We start from the raw sequence: 18,682 nt of genomic DNA, 5'->3' as shown, positions 1-18,682 counted from the left end.
AAGATGGGAGTGCCGGGATTCGGGATGATCTCATCAAAAGTGTTGGAAACTTCACACTTCATTTAAAGGTGTCCCATTCTAGACACCCGAAAATCAAAGAGTCCCAAGTGTCCAACACGTTTAATGGGGTATCTAACGTGAAATTATAAAGTCATAAGTTTCTTTTAATATACTTGTCTTTAAGTTTGACGTATTCTAAACTTAATAACATAAATTTTCTTTAAGATGGGTTCTTTTACATACGTTCTTTTAAGTTAATTAAGAAAAGGTTATTAGTGTTACTTAGCTCATGTTTGTTCAATGATGATTATCTTGCAATTTGCATTTAAGTTATGACTCGTACAATTCCTTTCATATTGGCTTTTAGACTTTAAATTTCAAGCTATTGGTATTGTATTTACATATTAATCAAAATTCAAATTTTTATTGTAGAATGATCCAATGATCTGTTTATGTACTATTTAGGCTGCAATAGTGCTTTTTCTTTTCTTGATGATTATTATCTGTTATGAATTATGGAACTATCTAATATATTGAACCTTGAATGCTCATTGATTACCACCATTGAGTATTGGCCGTTAGTAATGACTAGTGTAGTAATTTAGTTGCTTAAGAATATTTGTTAGTTAGAGTGTCTTGGTTGTCTTGATGCTTTTTTTTGTGAATATTAGTATTTTTTAATGATGAAGAAATTCATAGTATTTTTAATGATATGAAAAAAATTTAACTGGACTAATATATTGGGTTAGATGTCCCAAAATATAGATTTACAAGTGCTAACTTTTTGTAGAGGAATTTGCCACTTTGCTTATCTAAGGATATGGTGAAGCAAAAACTCAAAAACTAGCTTTTTAATGAATGGTAAGAAATTTTATTGATAAAAGACAGGGAAACCCCTCGACCGCGAGGGTCAATATATGAAGGAAAAGGAAAATAAAGAGGCGACAAAACCAAACAATAGAAAAATTCTCAAGGAGGTAGAAAAAGACAAAGGAACGCAAGGAGGAAGATAATCAAGCATCTCTGTAAGCTCTCCTTAGATTCCCCTGCTCTAGTAAGCCTATCAATGTCACTATTAGCTGACCTCCTGACAGTATGGAAGGAAATATTGTATCCTTCCACTCGGTCCTGAATCTCGTCGAAGCAACAAATCGAAGGGAAGGCATTGGACCCTTTAAGTCATCTTATGATGTTAAGGGAGCCTCCTTCCACGATAACAGGGTCCATGATGTCTCTCTCCAATAGTGTAATACCCTAATGAATCGCTCTAACCTCTGCCTCATTAGAATCAATGATTCCCATGGGGGCTAGCTCAGGATTTCTAACAGCAACGATGTCTCTAATTAATCAAGAGTTGCGCATCTCCTAGACATATCCTTTGCTTAACTCCCATGGTATATGCAATACATACACCATTATACATGGATTCATACAGCCCATCTCGCTACTCCACTCATCTTGAAGCAGACCACCAATTCCTGCTGGCTCTAGATTCCCCGGGCTAGATCCATTGAAGTTCAACTTCAGCTGGCCTAGATCAGACGGAACCCATTCCTGTGATATCGATATTCCCTTCTCTGAGCGGAAGTAAATCTCCTTCCACCCATTCCAAAGATCGAAAGCAGAGGCAAACCTGAAACGAGTTATGGTCCTCACCCCAGAAATAGCGAGGGCTATCACTTTCAAAAATAAAAAGTGGGCACTTTTCACCAAACCTCCTCGAGCACTTCTCTCCCATAAAACCCATATTGTAGCTAGTAAGGTATCATTCCAAAGGATTTTTTTTTCTCCAGAGGACAACAGAGCAGCTCCCCAAGCTGTCTATGAGCGAGGCTGGAAATACCGAAGCGAAAGTAAATCTATCCAAGATTCTACTTTGCACCTCATTGGCCAATCTGCAATGGATAAACATGTGATCCACTGACTTTCCTCCCTCAATACAGAGGGCACAATGGTCAATAATCAACATATGCCGATTGCGTAGATGGTCCACTATCTATATTCCGTCGAGGAAAGCAGTCCCATCCAAATGCACCGACTCTGGGCAACACTTGGATGTCCCACACTCTAGCAGTCTAGCTACTTGTGTGGGCATAGGACAAGATACTTTCTGATGGTAGAATGATTTGTATATGAAAACCCCGAAAGAATCCTAGATCCAAATCCTTTCATCTTCATCCGATCTCTTGATGCAGCAGTTCTGTAGCCTCCTAAGGAAACTAGCCACCCTGGGTAGCTCTCTCTGCCGAAGAAGTTTCTTCTGACAATCACTTTCCAGAAAATTCAATCCTCTCTCCATTCAAAGCAATCTTTTACAAGGGTTTCCTTAGTCTCTACCACTGCGAACAAGTCTAGGAACCGGTCCTTTATAGGTGCATCTTCAAGTCATTTGCCATACCAAAACCTAGTTCTTTCCCCAGAGTATACTCTTTGTTTCTGTTTCAAAAGATCCCTCCAAACTATGAGGCCTTGTTTAAATTTGTCATCAAATTCCCATTGACCTGGGGAAGATCCATATCTGCCTTCTATGACTTTGACCCATAACTGAGAGGTCTCTTCACCAAATCTCCAAAGCCACTTACCTAGCAGTGCATTCTTCACTCCTTTCAGTTTTCTTATGCCTAGACCCCCTGGTTTTATAGGTTTTCATACCTCCTCCTAGCTTACTAGTTGCAATCCCCCCCAACCCCCACACACACACAACAAAAGAAATATTCTATGAATCTGCTCAATCCTCTTGATGATGCTCATAGAGCATTTGAACACCGATAACGGGTAGATTGGAATATTTGCTAGCGCTGCCTTTGTGATTGTTATTCTTCCCCCCAAAGAGACTAAGTTTCGCTTCCGTGTATCCAGTCTTTTCTGTATTGTTTCCACTATTGGTCCCAATCCCTCATCTTAGGTCTCCCTGCCCTCAAAGGCCGTCCGTCCAAGTATGATGTTGGAAGGCAGTCGACCTTGCACCCAGCTACGCCGGCTAGCTCATCCACCACCTTGGGCAAGGTATTAATTCCAAATATCCTTGACTTGTGGAAATTCGACCCATTACCAGCTCGTTCGGCCATCCGTCTATGAGAATCGAGAACCATGCAAAGGATACGCATTTCTTCATCCAAGCTCTCCATATGTTGTCAAAACCCTCTCTCTCTCTAGGAGATAATCCAGGCAACCCCATTCCACTCTATCATATGATTTGTCCATATACAATTTACAAACTACTCCCGTGATTCACATCTTGTTGTAGTAATCCACGAACTTGTTCGCAATCAGTGAATAGTCCAAGATCATTCTCTCTTGAATGAAAGCCAACTGAGAACTAGATATAATCTTCGGAAGGGCCTTCTTCAGCTGCTCAACAAAACTTTGGCCAAGACCGTATATGGGCATCCTACAAGACTGATTGGACGCAAGTCTGCAATATTAGTTGGCCCTTTCACGTTGGGAATCAATGCTATAAACATTGCTCGTGCTTCTTTATCCAGCTCAAGATCATCATAAAACTCCTTGAAGAATCTCAGGATATCTTCTTTGACATAGTCCAAGATCTGTCTCTCAAAAACTAGCTTATATTGAACATCTCTTCGAGAAAGTTTGCTAATCTCCATGGAACATTTATCTAGTGAGTTTCCAATCTATTAGTGTTGTATGAGTCACCTCAAAGGGACTCTTGAACCTTTTGAAATATCTTGACTTCAATCTTTGACACTTAAAAGACATGCATATGGCACCGCCACCACCAGTCTCCAATCAAACGATGCACCCTAGTAGGACCTAGATTCCCTCAATGACAAATTTTGTTACATTTGGCCATCCTTGTTCAAAAGATGATGAAGTTTTATTTATTTTTTATCAGTAAAGATGAAACAGCTATTTGTTTTGGTAGCATTAAGCAAAATATGATTTCTGCTATATACTTATCTTGTACTCGTTGTCCTTTGATGATCTTCTCTGCAGATTTTTTAAGTGCATTATTTGGTCATGGTAGTTTGGGACAAAAGGTTTAGTTGAGTTGAGTTGAGTTGAGTTGAGTTGAGTTGATTTGAGTATAGTATTTGGTCATGGTAGTATCCTTCAAGTGGTATAGGATTAGTTTTAGTGAAGATTTTGGGTAGGACATGTTTTGTTATGCCATGTGTACCTGAGTCTCTATAGGTTAGTTTGTGAGAAGGATGTCCTTAATGTGGATTGTTAGATAGATTGGGGGCTAGAGTAATTCAGTGGAGCAATGTTCAAGGAGCTTTTGGCAGGCTGGTGGTGTCGCTATCTTGGGGACAAGGGCATATTCTTTGGCCGATGACAGCATTCTCGGTGGTGTGGGTTCTTTGGAAGGAGAAAATATAGGCAGACTTTTGACAACAATCAATTCACTTCAGCAAATCTGATTGGGGAATTGAAGAGTCTCTTCTCTTGGGCAGTGGCGAGGAAAGAATTCCATTGCTACTCTAGTCAAGACCTTCATCGGAAGTGGAAGGAAATTATCCGAATGTGGGTGGGAAAGAGAGATGGGAGCAACTTTAGGAACCATATAGGTGCGTCCTCCTTGTTGATGGAAATCCGGGTCTAGCGTGGGTTGGAGGCGTCTTTAGGAACCATATAGGTGACGTCCTCCTTGCAATTTTCGGACCATTGGGACGATCTTTCTCTAATGAAGTGGAGGCATGGGTTTTCCTCACCTGTCTTCGGCTGTTTACTGAGAGGTTTGGGGATTGCCTGTTTGTAGAGGGACATTCATCATACGTCATTACTTTGGCGATGAAATCCTCTCTCGGCTTTTGGAGACTTGCTAGGGTTGTCAATTATATTTCTGAATTCTGTTCATTCTCTATTTTTTTTCTCTCACATCCGTCGTCGTGCCAACAATATGGCTGGTCGTCTTGCTGAGGGTGGAGTGTTTAGGGGATCCGTGTCTGTGGGGCAATCTCTGCCCTTTTTAAAAGCTTGCTTGTTTTGCTGTTTTAATGAAGGTTTCTTCTATGGTTTAAAAAAAATGGCAACATCCTTGAAGCGGTTGAGGCCTGAGCTATATATATATACATATATAATTCATTTCTTTTTCTTCTTTTTTTGCAGATCTTGAGAGAGTACACGGATTTACTTTTGGTGATAGTCTCGATGACTGGAAAATAAACAAATGGCAAGATTTTCAATCAAGGCTCACTAAGGTACACTTAAATTTCAATTGACTTCTATGTGACTTCTATCCTCCAAATGGGGATGAAGCATCTACTTAATACTGCTCGAGTTTCGGGGTAATAAAAACCATAGGTCAATATCTTAACTCTTAAGTAATGTATTGGCTGATGCGTTATGGATTTCGATTTGTGTTATGATAACAATTGCAAAAAAATATGAACTTAAATTTGTAAAATGAGCAATAAATTTGTTTTTGTTTTTTTTTTTTTGAAAATGACAATTGTATTCATACCATGAAAAATACATCGGGGATTACACTGTGGACCAGGAGTCCTCTCGTGCTTTTACATAGTATGATAGGATAGGGTGTACCCTATACCCAAAAAAACAAAACCAAAATACCCACAGATCCACTTTTAACTACATATGCTATTGGTTGACTTCTTCTGTGTACCAAACCCAACAAAAATCCACCCCAAGAGTTCCGGCACCGCCATGAACCAAGAACACACCTGTGAATCAACAAGGAATACTTCCACTACTATCCACCTCAACCTATTCGCCTCCTACTGATTCAAAAACTGAAACCAATTCCTAATTTTTACGTTTTTCCATGGGCGTCTTGAAAGAAACTATGACGAGCATTTCTCCAGCTCTTCTATAATGTACCGAATTTGGAAATCCGGCATTTCAATGAGTAACTCCTCCGAAATTCGATCCAGATATCTATGGTTTTTTCTGCTTACAATTCTTTCCTCCACCTTCCGGATGCCAACTATCTTGTTGGCTTCCCAGTTCAGTTTCCTCTCCGCCCTTTCCTCATTCAACTTGAGTTTGGAGAAAGGATGCTCGTATAGCGGCGAGTGGGTTTCTTCAATCGAACCAGTCCCACAGAGACTGTACAAGGTAAAGGGGCAATCTTGAGCCTCTAGCTTGAATAATTCCCATTGTTTTCGGACAAGATCTCCCGATATCTCTTTGTGAGCCGGGTCATTGATGAGAGCTCTCTCTTCATTATACACCATCAATTTCATCCTCTTGAGGATGCTTTCCAAAACCAGAATTTCCATGAAAAGTCATCTGCTCCTACCACCGGCGCAAGAAGATTCGTTAACCATACTTCTTTGATTAATACCAAGTAAAGCTCTCCTATGCGCGACTGACTTCTTATTGAGATACTGACTTAATGAAGCACTAACGACCCGGTCCTAGGACCTTATAACTTCTCGCTACTATAAAACACTCGAACGCATGGACGTGTTGAAACAGATGGCTTACTTATGGAATATGGCCCGATCCCCAGTATCAAGAATAATAAATAAAGGAAACTTCCACAACACGGAAAAGCCTCTATAGCCTTACTTCTGCTGGGTTACGAGGGATTCGCAACACCCCAAAAGACTACCATCATCTAGAACATGGGGGAGGCTACTAGAGAATTATCCGCAGGCAGAACCTACGCCGGGTGATTGGGCAAGAAATTTAATAATTTTTGGGAGCTGACTGTTGATGTTGTCCTTTACCCCTCCAAGGGAAGGTCCTGAATGATTCTTCAAAATTCTCATTAAAATTTTCTTTTGGTCTTGACACCCTGGATTTAATACTAAGTAAACTTTCGCTAGAATAATTGTTCCTTACCCTTGAATATTGACCATCTTTTCTATTCATCTTGGAGGGCAGATCCATCCACGTGACTGTCCGCCTAAGGGCAGGATAGTCATTTGACTCTGGCTCCTCCAGAGATAGGTTAGTCTGACCAAAATCCTTGATTCCAGGTTCCATCGCTCCTTTTTCAAGGTCTATTTCAGATCCAGTCTTGGGCAGCACGCCAGAGAGGTTTGATTGGATCGTTTTGAAATTTGAATTCCGTAAGGGGCCCGAGAGACCATTGGACAAACAGCCCTGAATCTTCAGGGGGTCTTTACCCGGTGACAATGAAGAAGAATGAAGATTGGTTGTACATTCACTTATTTTTTCCTGGATTCACCCCAATGGTGTAGAGATTATCTAGGATCCTAATTTTAACACAGGAATTTGAGATCTTCCATCTGGGAGCTAATATTTTAGCCGAAACAAAGCTCATACAATGTTGATGACTACCTTCCATCCTTGTTTCCAGTACCTTACCAAACAAATTTCCTATGGCCTCCACCGTTGATATGGCCCAAACATGTAGAGGGATACTATAAAACTTGACCCATGGAGCTTCCTCTCCTTGAAGAAATTCCTTACTCCATGGTGATAGAGAAAGCAATTTAGCCCCAAGAGCCTCGGGTTCCTTGGATAGGATCTGTAATGCCTGTAGTTTTGATTCAAACATAAAGAGGACCTCATCCTCCGCTAGGATGCATGGACATTGCAGGGATGGGATATCCCAAAACTTTTGTGCCCAAATCCAAAGATCTTCTAAAGATCCATTTAGTTCTTTCTTCTTCCCTATCAGACAGGCTTTGAGGGTCTCCATTCGAGCATCCACTTCCCTACCCTGAAATGGATAAGATCAAGACACCTCCTTCCTCATGTGAGGAAATTTTACCAGTGTCAGGCCATCGACCACCTACCCCATAATCCGCCTCCAGGCGAGGAGCTGGGTTAGAATGGGGTACCCATTTAGAGGGAGTCTAGTCTGGTGGCACCAACGACAATTATCCCACCAGGTAAGAGCATCCCCAGCCTGCAAGGTACTTTAGCTCTTCCATTTAGAGATCCCCCCACACCAAAAAAAAAAAAAAAAGAGGGCGAATTCCTTCTGGTGTGCATGCAGATTCTGCATTTTCTCCGCCAGCTGAAATTTTGGTAATGACAGTAGAGACATGCCAATTCTCCGACCATCTTTTCATGCTTAAGGGCTTTCGAGAAGGAATACTGTCATATCCCATCCCAAAATATTCTTCTAATGAAGAAAGTTTGTTGAAGGAATAAATTTGTTCAAATATACCTATTTCTATTCGGAAAGAAAGTTTCCTTTCGGTGCTTACCCTCTCTCTTGTTGTTACAAACCTTTCTCTTTTCATCTCTTGGTGATCCGTGTCACTAGCAGTGATTTCTCATCACTGCTGTTTCTCTCAAATCCTATTGTATAATATTGCGCGCGCGCACACACAGAGTATCTGGGTGCCATTACAATTCTCGAAGAGTTGTCATCAGCCAACTAGAGAAGCTAATAAAGTGTGGAGTGCCATTATCTAATAAGTAAATGCAAATGCATTTTCTCACATATATCTGTGAGAAAATGTTATTTGCATTCACTTATTAGATAAAGCAAGTGATATTGTACTCCCATAGTTTGATAACAGCACTCCTCAAGTTGTGAAGCACTTTTGTGATTGGATGCTGAGATCCGGGAAATTTTAACAGCCTCTAGCAGCTGATTGGAAAAGTATAAACTAAAGAAAGGAATGCCATTATCAAATATGGGGTGTGAATATCATTTCCCTATTATGTGTACATATGTATAAATACATTAATTGGACAAATTGCATACGACGGATACCACTATTAAAAACTCCCCAATTCAATCATCTACTCGCCCGAGCTGGTTTGAATGATAATTAGAGAATAGCTGGAGAGATGTCTGTCCGTAGAGAATATTGACTAGTACTAAAACTTAAAAGTATAAGCCGGGGGTTTTGAATCGCCGGAGAGATGTCCGTCCGAGAGTTTTTTAATCGCCTGCATACAAATCCCCGATTGGGCCTGGATACCTTCACAAATAATCAGTGTCTGTCGTTCCAACCTCGATTGGGTGGCCCCAACTTTCCGAGATCTGGTAGAAAGCTGATTCTCTGCTCAGAAAGCTCTCTATTCGTCAGGAGTATTTAACAGCTGTTGTCGGAGGGCTCTGATTTTGATAAGCCAGGGGGAGAGTAGAGTGAGATCTCCGTGGCGCCCTCAAGACCTTTTCCTCGATCGGTAGGGAGCCAGGAGGATCTGGACTCGATAACAAGAATGTTTGATTTCAGAAATGGATCTACTCGAGGAAGACAGACATTATCAAACTAAAGAGTGTAGATGATTGGAGGTGTTTAAAGTGCAGCTATAGCAACTATGGTACTCGACGTATCTGTAGAAAATGTTCGGGGCCGAAGTTTAACAAAAAGGTAGAGGCCGTTAAGCCATGGATACCAAGCGAACTGATCAATGATAGGAAGAAGTCTTTAAACAGTTGTTTGATAAGTTCCTTGAGAAACAGGTTTTTATTGGAAGAAGTTTGGTCCTGGGCAAAAAGAGAATGGGCTTTGCCGCTTTTAAGCAAACCGTTCTGCATTAGCCCCTCAATGGTGCTCTTTTGCTTTGAGTCCCAAAACTAGGCTACTTCCATTCTTCGGCGGGGAGGTGAGGCTTTGGGTGGATACCTAGTTTCCCTTCAACCTTAAATACTGGTGCAAGAACAGTGAGACTTAATTTCTTTAACATCCCACTTCATGCCTGGTCTCTTTCCACGGTGGAGCAAGGTTTTAAATTTCGGTTTCGGGCCGAAATTTCGGCCAAAATCATGTAAAAATATGATTATGATTTCGTTTATTTTTTTTAATTTCGACCGAAATGTCTAAAATTTCGGTGTCAATTTCGGCGATTTTGGTGGAAATTTCATAAATTTCGGTGGAAATTTTGTTAAAAAGTCCAAAAATGAAATTTCAACCAAAATTTCGGCGAAATCTTGTAAAGAAACGACTTCATGTGAAATTGTTTAGCATTTTGGACAAGTTCTGGAAACTCAGATGTCTGGTAGTCATGACCACTGCTTGAAATTCGCTTCTGTTAAGGTTCTAACTTCATTGTGGAATTGTTTACCATCCTTTATTAACCTTCTGGTAGATTCTACGGTTTACCCAGTTGGAGTTAAGATGGTGGATCAGTCTTTAATGTCCTTTAATAACCCCTTAGCAGAGGGGGATTCCGCCCCTTTGGCCCCTTCTTTTGATGTCTCTGTTGATCCTCCGCCGGTTGTTGAACAGCCCATGAGTGGGCCTTTATCGGCAGGCTTTGAGAGCAAATATGTAATTTCCAAGTCAAAAGAGCCGTTGGACATTTCTGTCCCAGAATTTGAATTATCTTCTACTTCGAGATTGGAGAAACCGGCAGAAACTCTAAAAAGTTTAGCCCCATCATTGAAAGGGAAATCGGTCTGTCCTGGGGAGGTACCGTGTCAGAAGACTCCAGAAAAGATATTTCTGACTGTCGTAATCTACAACCTCTGTCAGTGGAAAAGGCGGTAAAGATTAAAAATCTCTTTTTTAAGAGAAAAAAGAATAAAGGAGGTTTAAAAGCTTTGGGATGATATCAATAATCACATTAAAAGGTTTTGTGTCAATCCCTCCAAAAAGGGTTCTTCGTTTCAGAAAGATAAAGTCGGCCAGAAGGGGCTGGGTGTGTATCCTGAGAACTATTTATTAGCTACAAAAGGAGGTCTTTCTCTTTTTTTAAGAGAAATATCTTGGGTTCTCGAAGAAAAGAAGAACTAAGAAAATCTAACCTAGCCTCAAATTTTAACCGCCGCCTCAAAGACTTTGATAAGCCCTTCAAAGCCTTTTCAGTTGCCATGTCGTCCGACTCTGGTTCTTCATCTTGGAAGAGGAAGGCGGTCACATTTGAAATAGATGAGTTACAGTTTCCTAGGGCCCTGCAATATGATGAACCAATGGCAGCAGAAGTATGCCCAACGCCTAAGGAAATTTCCATGGGAATTTGGAAGAGACGATGGAAACAATTTAAGAAGGATGCACTGGCCAACAAGGACAGCCGTCTAAAGGTTTCAGGGAAGTCCGACCCAAAAGAGGCCTTTTTCAGAATCTATAGACTTTCTTTCTTTAAGGAAGCCCTGGAAGAGGAGCGGCGAGCTCGTCGTCAGCGTTGGGAGGAGGTTAGAGCGGCAGAGATTGAACGCTTGGAGAAACTGATGGGTACCTCAGTAGATGTATCTCCGGAGGCAAGGAATTCCCTGGATCGGGAAGTCAGTGTGGAGGTTCGGGCTCGGATGGGAGAGGATCTGGATAGACAAGAGGCGGAGTCAAGGTTGACAGATTTTCTGGAATCAGAAGAAAACAAAGTCATTCCCTCCGAGGAAATGGAATAGCTGCTGGCTATAGGGGATGTCTTTGGAATAGGTTTTGATGATGATTTGGAAGCCACAAAAAATTTGTTTCGGTCAATGGCTATTAGGGATTTGAAAGAACTAAGGAAGGTTGGTATTGAGATGGAAGGTGATGAGAAGGGGGCCGAGGGTAGTAACCCTGAATGAAAGGCCTTCCGGCCTCGGAAAAAAAAAGAAAAAAAGGAGAGAACTTGAAGGAGAAAGAGGAAAAAAGAAGATAGAAAAAGGTGGAATAAGAGAATAGTAAATGAATAGACAGAGAAGTGCAGGAAAAAGGAAATAGAACTCTAAGAATTCTTCAATCTAGCATGTTTGGTGGTATTTAGTTTCGTTTCTCGTCAGGGAGTTTCAAAATTGGATTTATAGGTCTTCTAGGGTCAATTCCCTTTCATATTCTTCCAGGATTTCTATCGTTTAATAGCACTGAGAAGTGCCTGTCACTATCCAGAAATTGTCATTTTTCCATAGCTATAGCTTGAGAGATTCATTCTTTCGCTTAGGCTTTCCTATCTGGATATTTTAACTTTGCTATATCTTCCTGGAAGTTTCTCTTTTCATCTGGATTTCTAGAGATCCTGGAGGCAGTTTTGGTAGTTTTCAGATGATCCAATCAGCTTGGAGTTTCAAAAGGTTTTGTCTAGGAGTACTTTAGCTATTCACAGTCTTGAAAAGACACGGGGGATAGTTTTAAAATATGGCTATAGAAGATGTAAAGAATGCATTCTGCATAATAGAGGAAATGAATGCTTGGTCTCTACTGTAATTTTTGGTTATTTTGGTTACTTTTTGATTTGGTCTTGTGTATGCCCGTGCCAATTCACCCTAATATTTTGTATTGCAGGCTGGGACTCCTGGTCCTGAATGCTATCTAAATATTAATGAAATATGTCACTTTTCAAAAAAAATCTACTCGCCCGAGCTGACTCAGTTTTGTCTTGGCAGAGCTTTCATCCAAGTTTATTTATGGCCCTAGTGAGAATAAAAAATTCCTTTGTCGTGCCCTAGTTAATAAAAAATTGATCACATCAATCAGTTACTCACCGAGTCCTATCATTAATTAGATAAAGTGTATAAACAACACCAAAAATGTTGGAACTGTTTAATAAGTGAACAACAGTATTCATATTTACAGAAGTGTCAATGTGTATACCTATTCATCAAGATTCATGATCTATGGCATTTTTATTTGTTCTTTTTCTGATTGTGGATTATATTCTTCCATTAATGCTTGTGTCCGCATTTTCTGCAGCTTCTTAAAATGGAGGAACCATGGACTTTAATTCTTGATGATGCTTTGGCCAATTCTTTTGTTGCCCCCATAACTGACTCCATTGAAGATGATCACCAGCTCGTTTGTATGCCCCTTTTTTTATTTAGAGAGCTAAATTTCCTTCTCTCTGCTCTCTTGTTGGTGGTTCTTTCATACTGTTTTTTGTTACCTTATTCCTACTTTACTAATATGATGTTTAACTGATTTGGTTGTATACATCTCAGTTGAGGAATACGAAAGATCTTGGGAGCAAAATGAAGAGTTGGGTCTAAATGATATGGACACCTCCTCAGCTGATATTGCTTAGATTTTCCTCCATACTTTTTTTCTCTCTATGTAATCCCACCACCAAAGAGAGCTTGTGTGTAATTTAATCATTATATTTAGCTTTGAATCAAAGGCAAGCACAAAGCTGTCCCATCTTAAGCTTCTGTAACTTTAAAGGTATTGTTACTGTAAAATTTAAGAAAATCGAGTCCGATTAGGCGGATTCACTGTTGGGATCAATTCAAGCAATCAAATTTTGAGTTCTATAAGGAGACATTTGTGTAATTACCAGTGATCTTGTAGACCATTATGAGTTAACCCACATTGTCCTGGTTTCAAGCTGATAAAAAATCCCTTCTGTTGGATGGACTGCAAAAATCAACGGTTTAGATTTTCTTTGCATAACCCTATATTTAATGGATGAGGGACTAGGAGGAACTTGTGTAATCGGAAAAGAAAAACTTTTCCAAAATTTCATGCTTTTCCCTTGTTTGATTACATATGAAAAAAAAAAGTAACTTTTGAATCACCACAGTTCAAGTTTTACTTCAGGAACATTTTATTAACCTAAATTCATCATTTCCCTATAAATTGTGGAAACAAAATTTCTCCCTAAAAAACTTCCTCATGAAATATTTTTCCTGCCATCCAAACAGGGTGAGTGAGACTAAGAATTTTGTGGGAAGACATCCTACAGACTTGCTGAATCTTTTCTAGCTTGAGACGAGGCAAGCAAGGCCGTGAGACAAAGGATCGAAAGAGAAGATGAATGTGGAATGGATTTAAATTTTGATCTTCGTATCAATAGTTTATTTTTATTTTTTTGAAAAATGACATATTTCATTGATACTATGAAAATTACAATAGGGACCAGGAGTCCCAAGTATCATTACATAGCATCAGTTAAAGCAATTCAGGGCATACCCTGAATCACCAAGAGCCAGTGATATAAACTATTGAATCCTCCCCTTGCACAGAGCATATCTTACTTTACAGGTTAACCAACATAAATTCTTCCCCAAGGGCATCTAGATATCTATCCAGTACTACTACTGCCTCTACTATTCTCTATCAACGATTTTTCTCAAAAATCCAACCCTCTTGGATGATTGACTTCTTTCTTGTAGCTCACCTACTATTTCACCCACATATTTGCATTGCCATTTTGGCAGTAGGAACCTACATATTTGCGCCTACTATTTCACCCACATATTTACATTGCCATTTTGGCAGTAGGAACCTAGATTTATGTATACTATACTTCAACCACCATCCGGATCTTCCCAAAATTCACATTCTTTTTCCAAAAAATCAGACTAAATTCCCTATAAAATCTCATTCATATAAACTATTACCCAAAAATTCTCATTCTACTTCCTTGCCATCTTTAAATTTTCTCTATCCAATTAGTATCTAATTCCCAACTTTCCAAACGAAACACCAAAGCTAACTCTGGCTCAGAGTTTTCATGCACAGTTGCTTAATTCCATCAATAGGATCCCAATATCTAATTCCAATTCCATATATTTGGAGAAAAAACTGAGGCGAATTGCGGGTAAGGAACCTCTTCTACTGGATTCATCCCGGTTGCTATCAGTTTTGATATCTTGCGAATGCAAAGGGTTTGCTTCACCTCCCATTCTCGCTGTCTCAAGTTATTCACATACTCCATACAACCTCGGAAAAAAGGACGTTTGTAAACCGGTATACATATATCCTTTACTTATAAGTACCTGTTAATGGGAAAAATTCTTCCGCAATGACCCTGTAATCCTCCTGAAAATGTTTCCATTGCCATTTGATGATTCCTTTAACTAGTTCAGGGATGGTGGGAGCTTCCACCGAGGCTTTTGCAACGTTGTATTTCAGGTTATGGGCCCACCGGCGATGTTGAAACCACTCCGAACAATTAGGAACCGGCGATGTTGAAACCACTCAAACAATCAGTAAACTCTCTCGATAATCTCTTATAAGTTCGAGAATCCGAGGAGGAAGGAGAAGAATCCATTCTTCTGAACACCAAATAAAATTTTTACTTGCCTTTTCTGAGGAATACTAATAGACCGATTAATCTTAGCTTCTTTACCCCTTATATAATTAAATAGAATGAAACTGCCCTAAAGTTCGTGTTCTTGAGCCCATGGCCAAATCTCAAAGAAGCAGTTATTAAGATCTTAGATTCCTTTCCCAGCAAGGTTAATCATATTAATAAGTTTGCATTAAAAAACACTTGTCATCTCAATCACCAACCCCGAGGAGACTATATTAACATTTCCTTTCCTTTGGATATTCTTAAGTCTAAGATATTTCCATATCTTACTTGAGCCATGAGCCAACCATGAGTATCCCTTTTTCCTCTCTCACTCTACTAGAAAATAAAAGCACAAGTATAACCGTATCTATACTCAGTATTTCATTGTAAACAGGTATTTGACCCTCCACACCCCACCCGCTTTAACCTAAAGGCCAAAATTTAACCAGTAATAGGGCCTAACCTACCAGATTTAAGGACACCTCATCCACAAGAGGTGAAAACAATAAGATGTAGGGCGGCTTTACCAAAACTTTCACCTTTTGATATTTGTGTTTCTACTCTTTTTGGACTTGTCTCCAAGGAGGGCCTTACCTTTTCCTTTGTCCTGAGCAGAGACCCCCTACAAAATTCTGTGACAGCCACTTTTGGCTGGATTTTCCCTGTGCAGTCAAATGTAGATTTACAACGTTCCGGAAGAGATCTGGTAATCCCCTTTCTAACAGTACCTAAGTATTTCCTTACCTCTACAAAATGTCCTTTCCTTGATCAGGAGTGAAAATGGTTGACATGCCCTGAGTGGCTCTTCAGCAGTGATCCCTTCAACTTTAACCCTTTCCCCTTAATAGGACTGATGGAGGGGTAATCCGTACCCTAGGTAGGAGACCTTTCTGGCATGGAGGGAGATTTGAAATTTGAAATCGATGGGGTAGGCCCCGACAACGGCTCCCCGGCCGAGATGTTCCGGTGAAGGAGCGGGCAGACATTCCGACGCCGACACAAATTTTTTTCTCGATCTGAGGACCATGGTTTAAGAGACCAAAACCTGATGGGGTGGGAATCCTGCTCAAGGTCGTTGAGCCCCTATTGCCTAGAGGTTCAATACCAATTGTGTAGTTTTGACTGAAGATCTGAATTTGAATAGATGGTGGCAGGAAGTTCCACCATGGAGCAAGAATTTTAGTAGATACGGAGGTCATACATTGGTTGTGGCTCCCTTCCATTTTTACTTCTAGTACTCGACCAAAAAATTTACCTAAAGCTTGAACTGTTGATGTGGCCCATACATGAAGAGGAATGCCATAGAATTTGACCTAAAATTCCTCCAACCCTAGAGAGAAGTCTTTATTCAATGGGAAGAAAGCATGGAGTTGGTCGTCCCACGCCTCATTGCCTTTGTCCAAAATCCCTGCAGCTTCTTCTTTCGACTCGAAGATAAATAAGACTTCGTCCTTAGATAGAAAACATGGGCATGATAGGAGGGGGAGATTCCAGACTCTCTTGGCCCACAAACATAGATCATGAAGAGTCCCACAAATATCTTTTATTTTCCCAATTAGGCAACTTCTAAGTGAAGATAGTCTTGATTCCACCTCCTTGCATGATATAGAGAGGACCGAAGTACCTCCCCTAGGGAGTATGGAGATCGTCCCCAAGTTGGGCCACCGATCATCTACATTAGAATCTGTTTCGAGATCTAGACTGTTGGATTCTTCACTTAAAGGGTGAGTCCCTTCCTTTAATCCCATACGACATCTCTGGCATCTGTCTCTCCAGCTAAAATTAAGATATTTACAGGAGAGACAACACCAATCGTCTAATCTCCCATTTAGAGCCCTCTTCACGTTTCGTTTTTCTACCCACCTCCATGAGTTTGGGGGATTAACTCCAGGTACAGGTTCCCGATTGTGTTGTTTTTCCCAAACGACAGTTCCGCCGCCAGTTGAAGTTCCGATAGGCGCAGACATCGCAGTACCAATCTCCCATTAGCTTCCTGTATTCAATATCAGTAATCATTAAAAGTTCGCATTTTGGCCATTTTGTTAGCCCATCTTTCACGTATCAATGGTTTATTCAAAGGGAAAGAAAAATATAATCAAGGGATTTGCTAGGGGCCATAGCAGAAAGTATTTTGCGGACGAGCTGTTGCATCTGAGAGCAGCCACATCATGTGAATTAAATAAATAAGACAAAATCTGAGCCTGTATGGCTGCTCTCACATGCAACAGCCCATCGGCAAAATGCCTTCAGCCATGGTCCCTAGCAAATCCCTATAATCAAATATAATATTAGAGGACAATAAAATAAAGAATTGATATCAGCACAACTATATTTTTATATTTAAAGAGCTGTTTACGTTTCCCAAAAAACTCACTAGCCAATTAAAGAAGAAAAGACAGCTGGGTTTGTGCAAATATCAAAACAGGGTTGTGCTGAGAACATTTTCCTAAAAATATTGTGACATGCAAAATTATAATATCGGATTTGCTAGGGACCATCATAGAAGGCATTTCGTGGGACGGCTACGCATGAGAGAGCAGCCACTTTTCAACAGATTTTGTCTTATTCCTTTAATTTTGCATTTCAGTGCCATTAGAAATGCAATTCGGTGACATGGATCCAGTGGGGTGCCGCTTAAGGCTCGGTTTACGCAAATGTGCCCTTCAATTTAGTATTCCTCTTTAAATATTACTATTATTTTACAGTTGTAAACATAACCATCATAAATTTATGAATTCCCTCCTTTCCCTTTTTTTTGCTGTTGTTTCTCTTTGCATATTTGCTTTCCATCAAGTTGTACATTGGATCATGAATATTGAAAGGATTTATGGGTCTTAGAGAGTTTGTCTTTGCAAAACAAATTCACTAGAGATAAGTCGAGTAAAAAACAATAAAAAATCATTTGAAAATAGTTAATTTAATAAGAAAATCTTAATATCGGAAATTATTTGAAATGCAATAGCTATTTATCTGATTGAAAATAATGCAATAAGAAAGCACTTTCATCTACTAGCTATGGTTTGGAATGTAGTAGCTAATGTTAGAAAATGATATTTGCACCTTTCTCTAAATTTCATTTTAATATATTTTATGAATAGAAAAAAAAACATTTATTGTTATTTTTGAAAGTGATGGGTGCATTCCTTTGTTTAAATATTGGCACTTCTCTCTAATAAAGGCTGTAAAAATTCTGAGAGAGCTATCAACAGCCAATTGGGAAGTGTTCAATAAAGTGAGGAGTGTCATTATCAAATCAAGTATGCGCAGATACTATTTCCTTTATTTTTTTGAATATTTTTTATAGAGGGGAAGGTCCCTTGCCTTTTTAATATTTGGGTGGAGAGAGAGAGACCAAATCACAAGAATGACCTCTTAACTGCATAAATGGACATCATGAATATAAGGGTATTATAGTCACTCATGTGGTTAAGAAGATAGTCCCACATCGACTAATTCAACATGAACTTTGGTGGCTTATAACTCATTGCCTTTGTGTTGAATATGTCTCTTCGGAGACATCCGATAAAATTGGAACGATACAGAGAAGATTAGCATGGCCCCTGCGCAAGGATGACACGCACAAATCGAGAAATGGTCCAAATTTTTTTTCATTTCATTTTCTCAGATTTTTCTCACCCTTATCTAACACTAAAAAGTAGCCAAGTACCCAAAAAATCAAATTGGGTGTTCCCTCCAGCCCACATCTTGTGTTGCGATCCAATCTTAGCCATCGATCCAGCGGGGCATTTTTATTCCAACCATTAAATTGTCATCCATATTGCCTTTTTAGGTGCAAGTCTGCAACACAACAACCTATGATAGTGAGATCCCCATTCATTTTTCCTCGTATTAACTTCTTCTACCTGCTCATTTTTAAGGGATT

The 18,682-nt window shown here is 39.8% G+C and overlaps 1 protein-coding gene and 1 non-coding gene across 2 annotated transcripts in view; both read left to right on the top strand.

The window, feature by feature from the left end:
• LOC143860068 (uncharacterized) overlaps positions 1 to 13,036 on the top strand; it is an 87,121-nt gene extending 74,085 nt beyond the window's left edge. The window contains exons 15-17 of the mRNA XM_077370579.1: positions 5,074 to 5,165; positions 12,480 to 12,585; positions 12,725 to 13,036. Of these exons, the coding sequence (XP_077226694.1) occupies positions 5,074 to 5,165; positions 12,480 to 12,585; positions 12,725 to 12,807 (281 nt within the window). The 3' untranslated portion in view covers positions 12,808 to 13,036. The remainder of the gene's footprint in view (positions 1 to 5,073; positions 5,166 to 12,479; positions 12,586 to 12,724) is intronic.
• Positions 13,037 to 18,302: 5,266 nt separating this feature from the next.
• LOC143862737 (U6 spliceosomal RNA) lies at positions 18,303 to 18,405 on the top strand. Its single transcript, XR_013240455.1, has one exon. It is a non-coding gene; the product is annotated as a U6 spliceosomal RNA (small nuclear RNA).
• Positions 18,406 to 18,682: the final 277 nt, after the last annotated feature.

Source organism: Tasmannia lanceolata, unplaced genomic scaffold (assembly GCF_043159265.1).
Source record: "Tasmannia lanceolata isolate RefF3 unplaced genomic scaffold, GAP_Taslan_0.1 ptg000037l, whole genome shotgun sequence".
Classification (NCBI taxonomy): domain Eukaryota; kingdom Viridiplantae; phylum Streptophyta; class Magnoliopsida; order Canellales; family Winteraceae; genus Tasmannia; species Tasmannia lanceolata.
The sequence above is the reverse complement of the archived record's forward strand: the minus strand, read 5'-3'. Positions and strand labels throughout refer to the sequence as shown.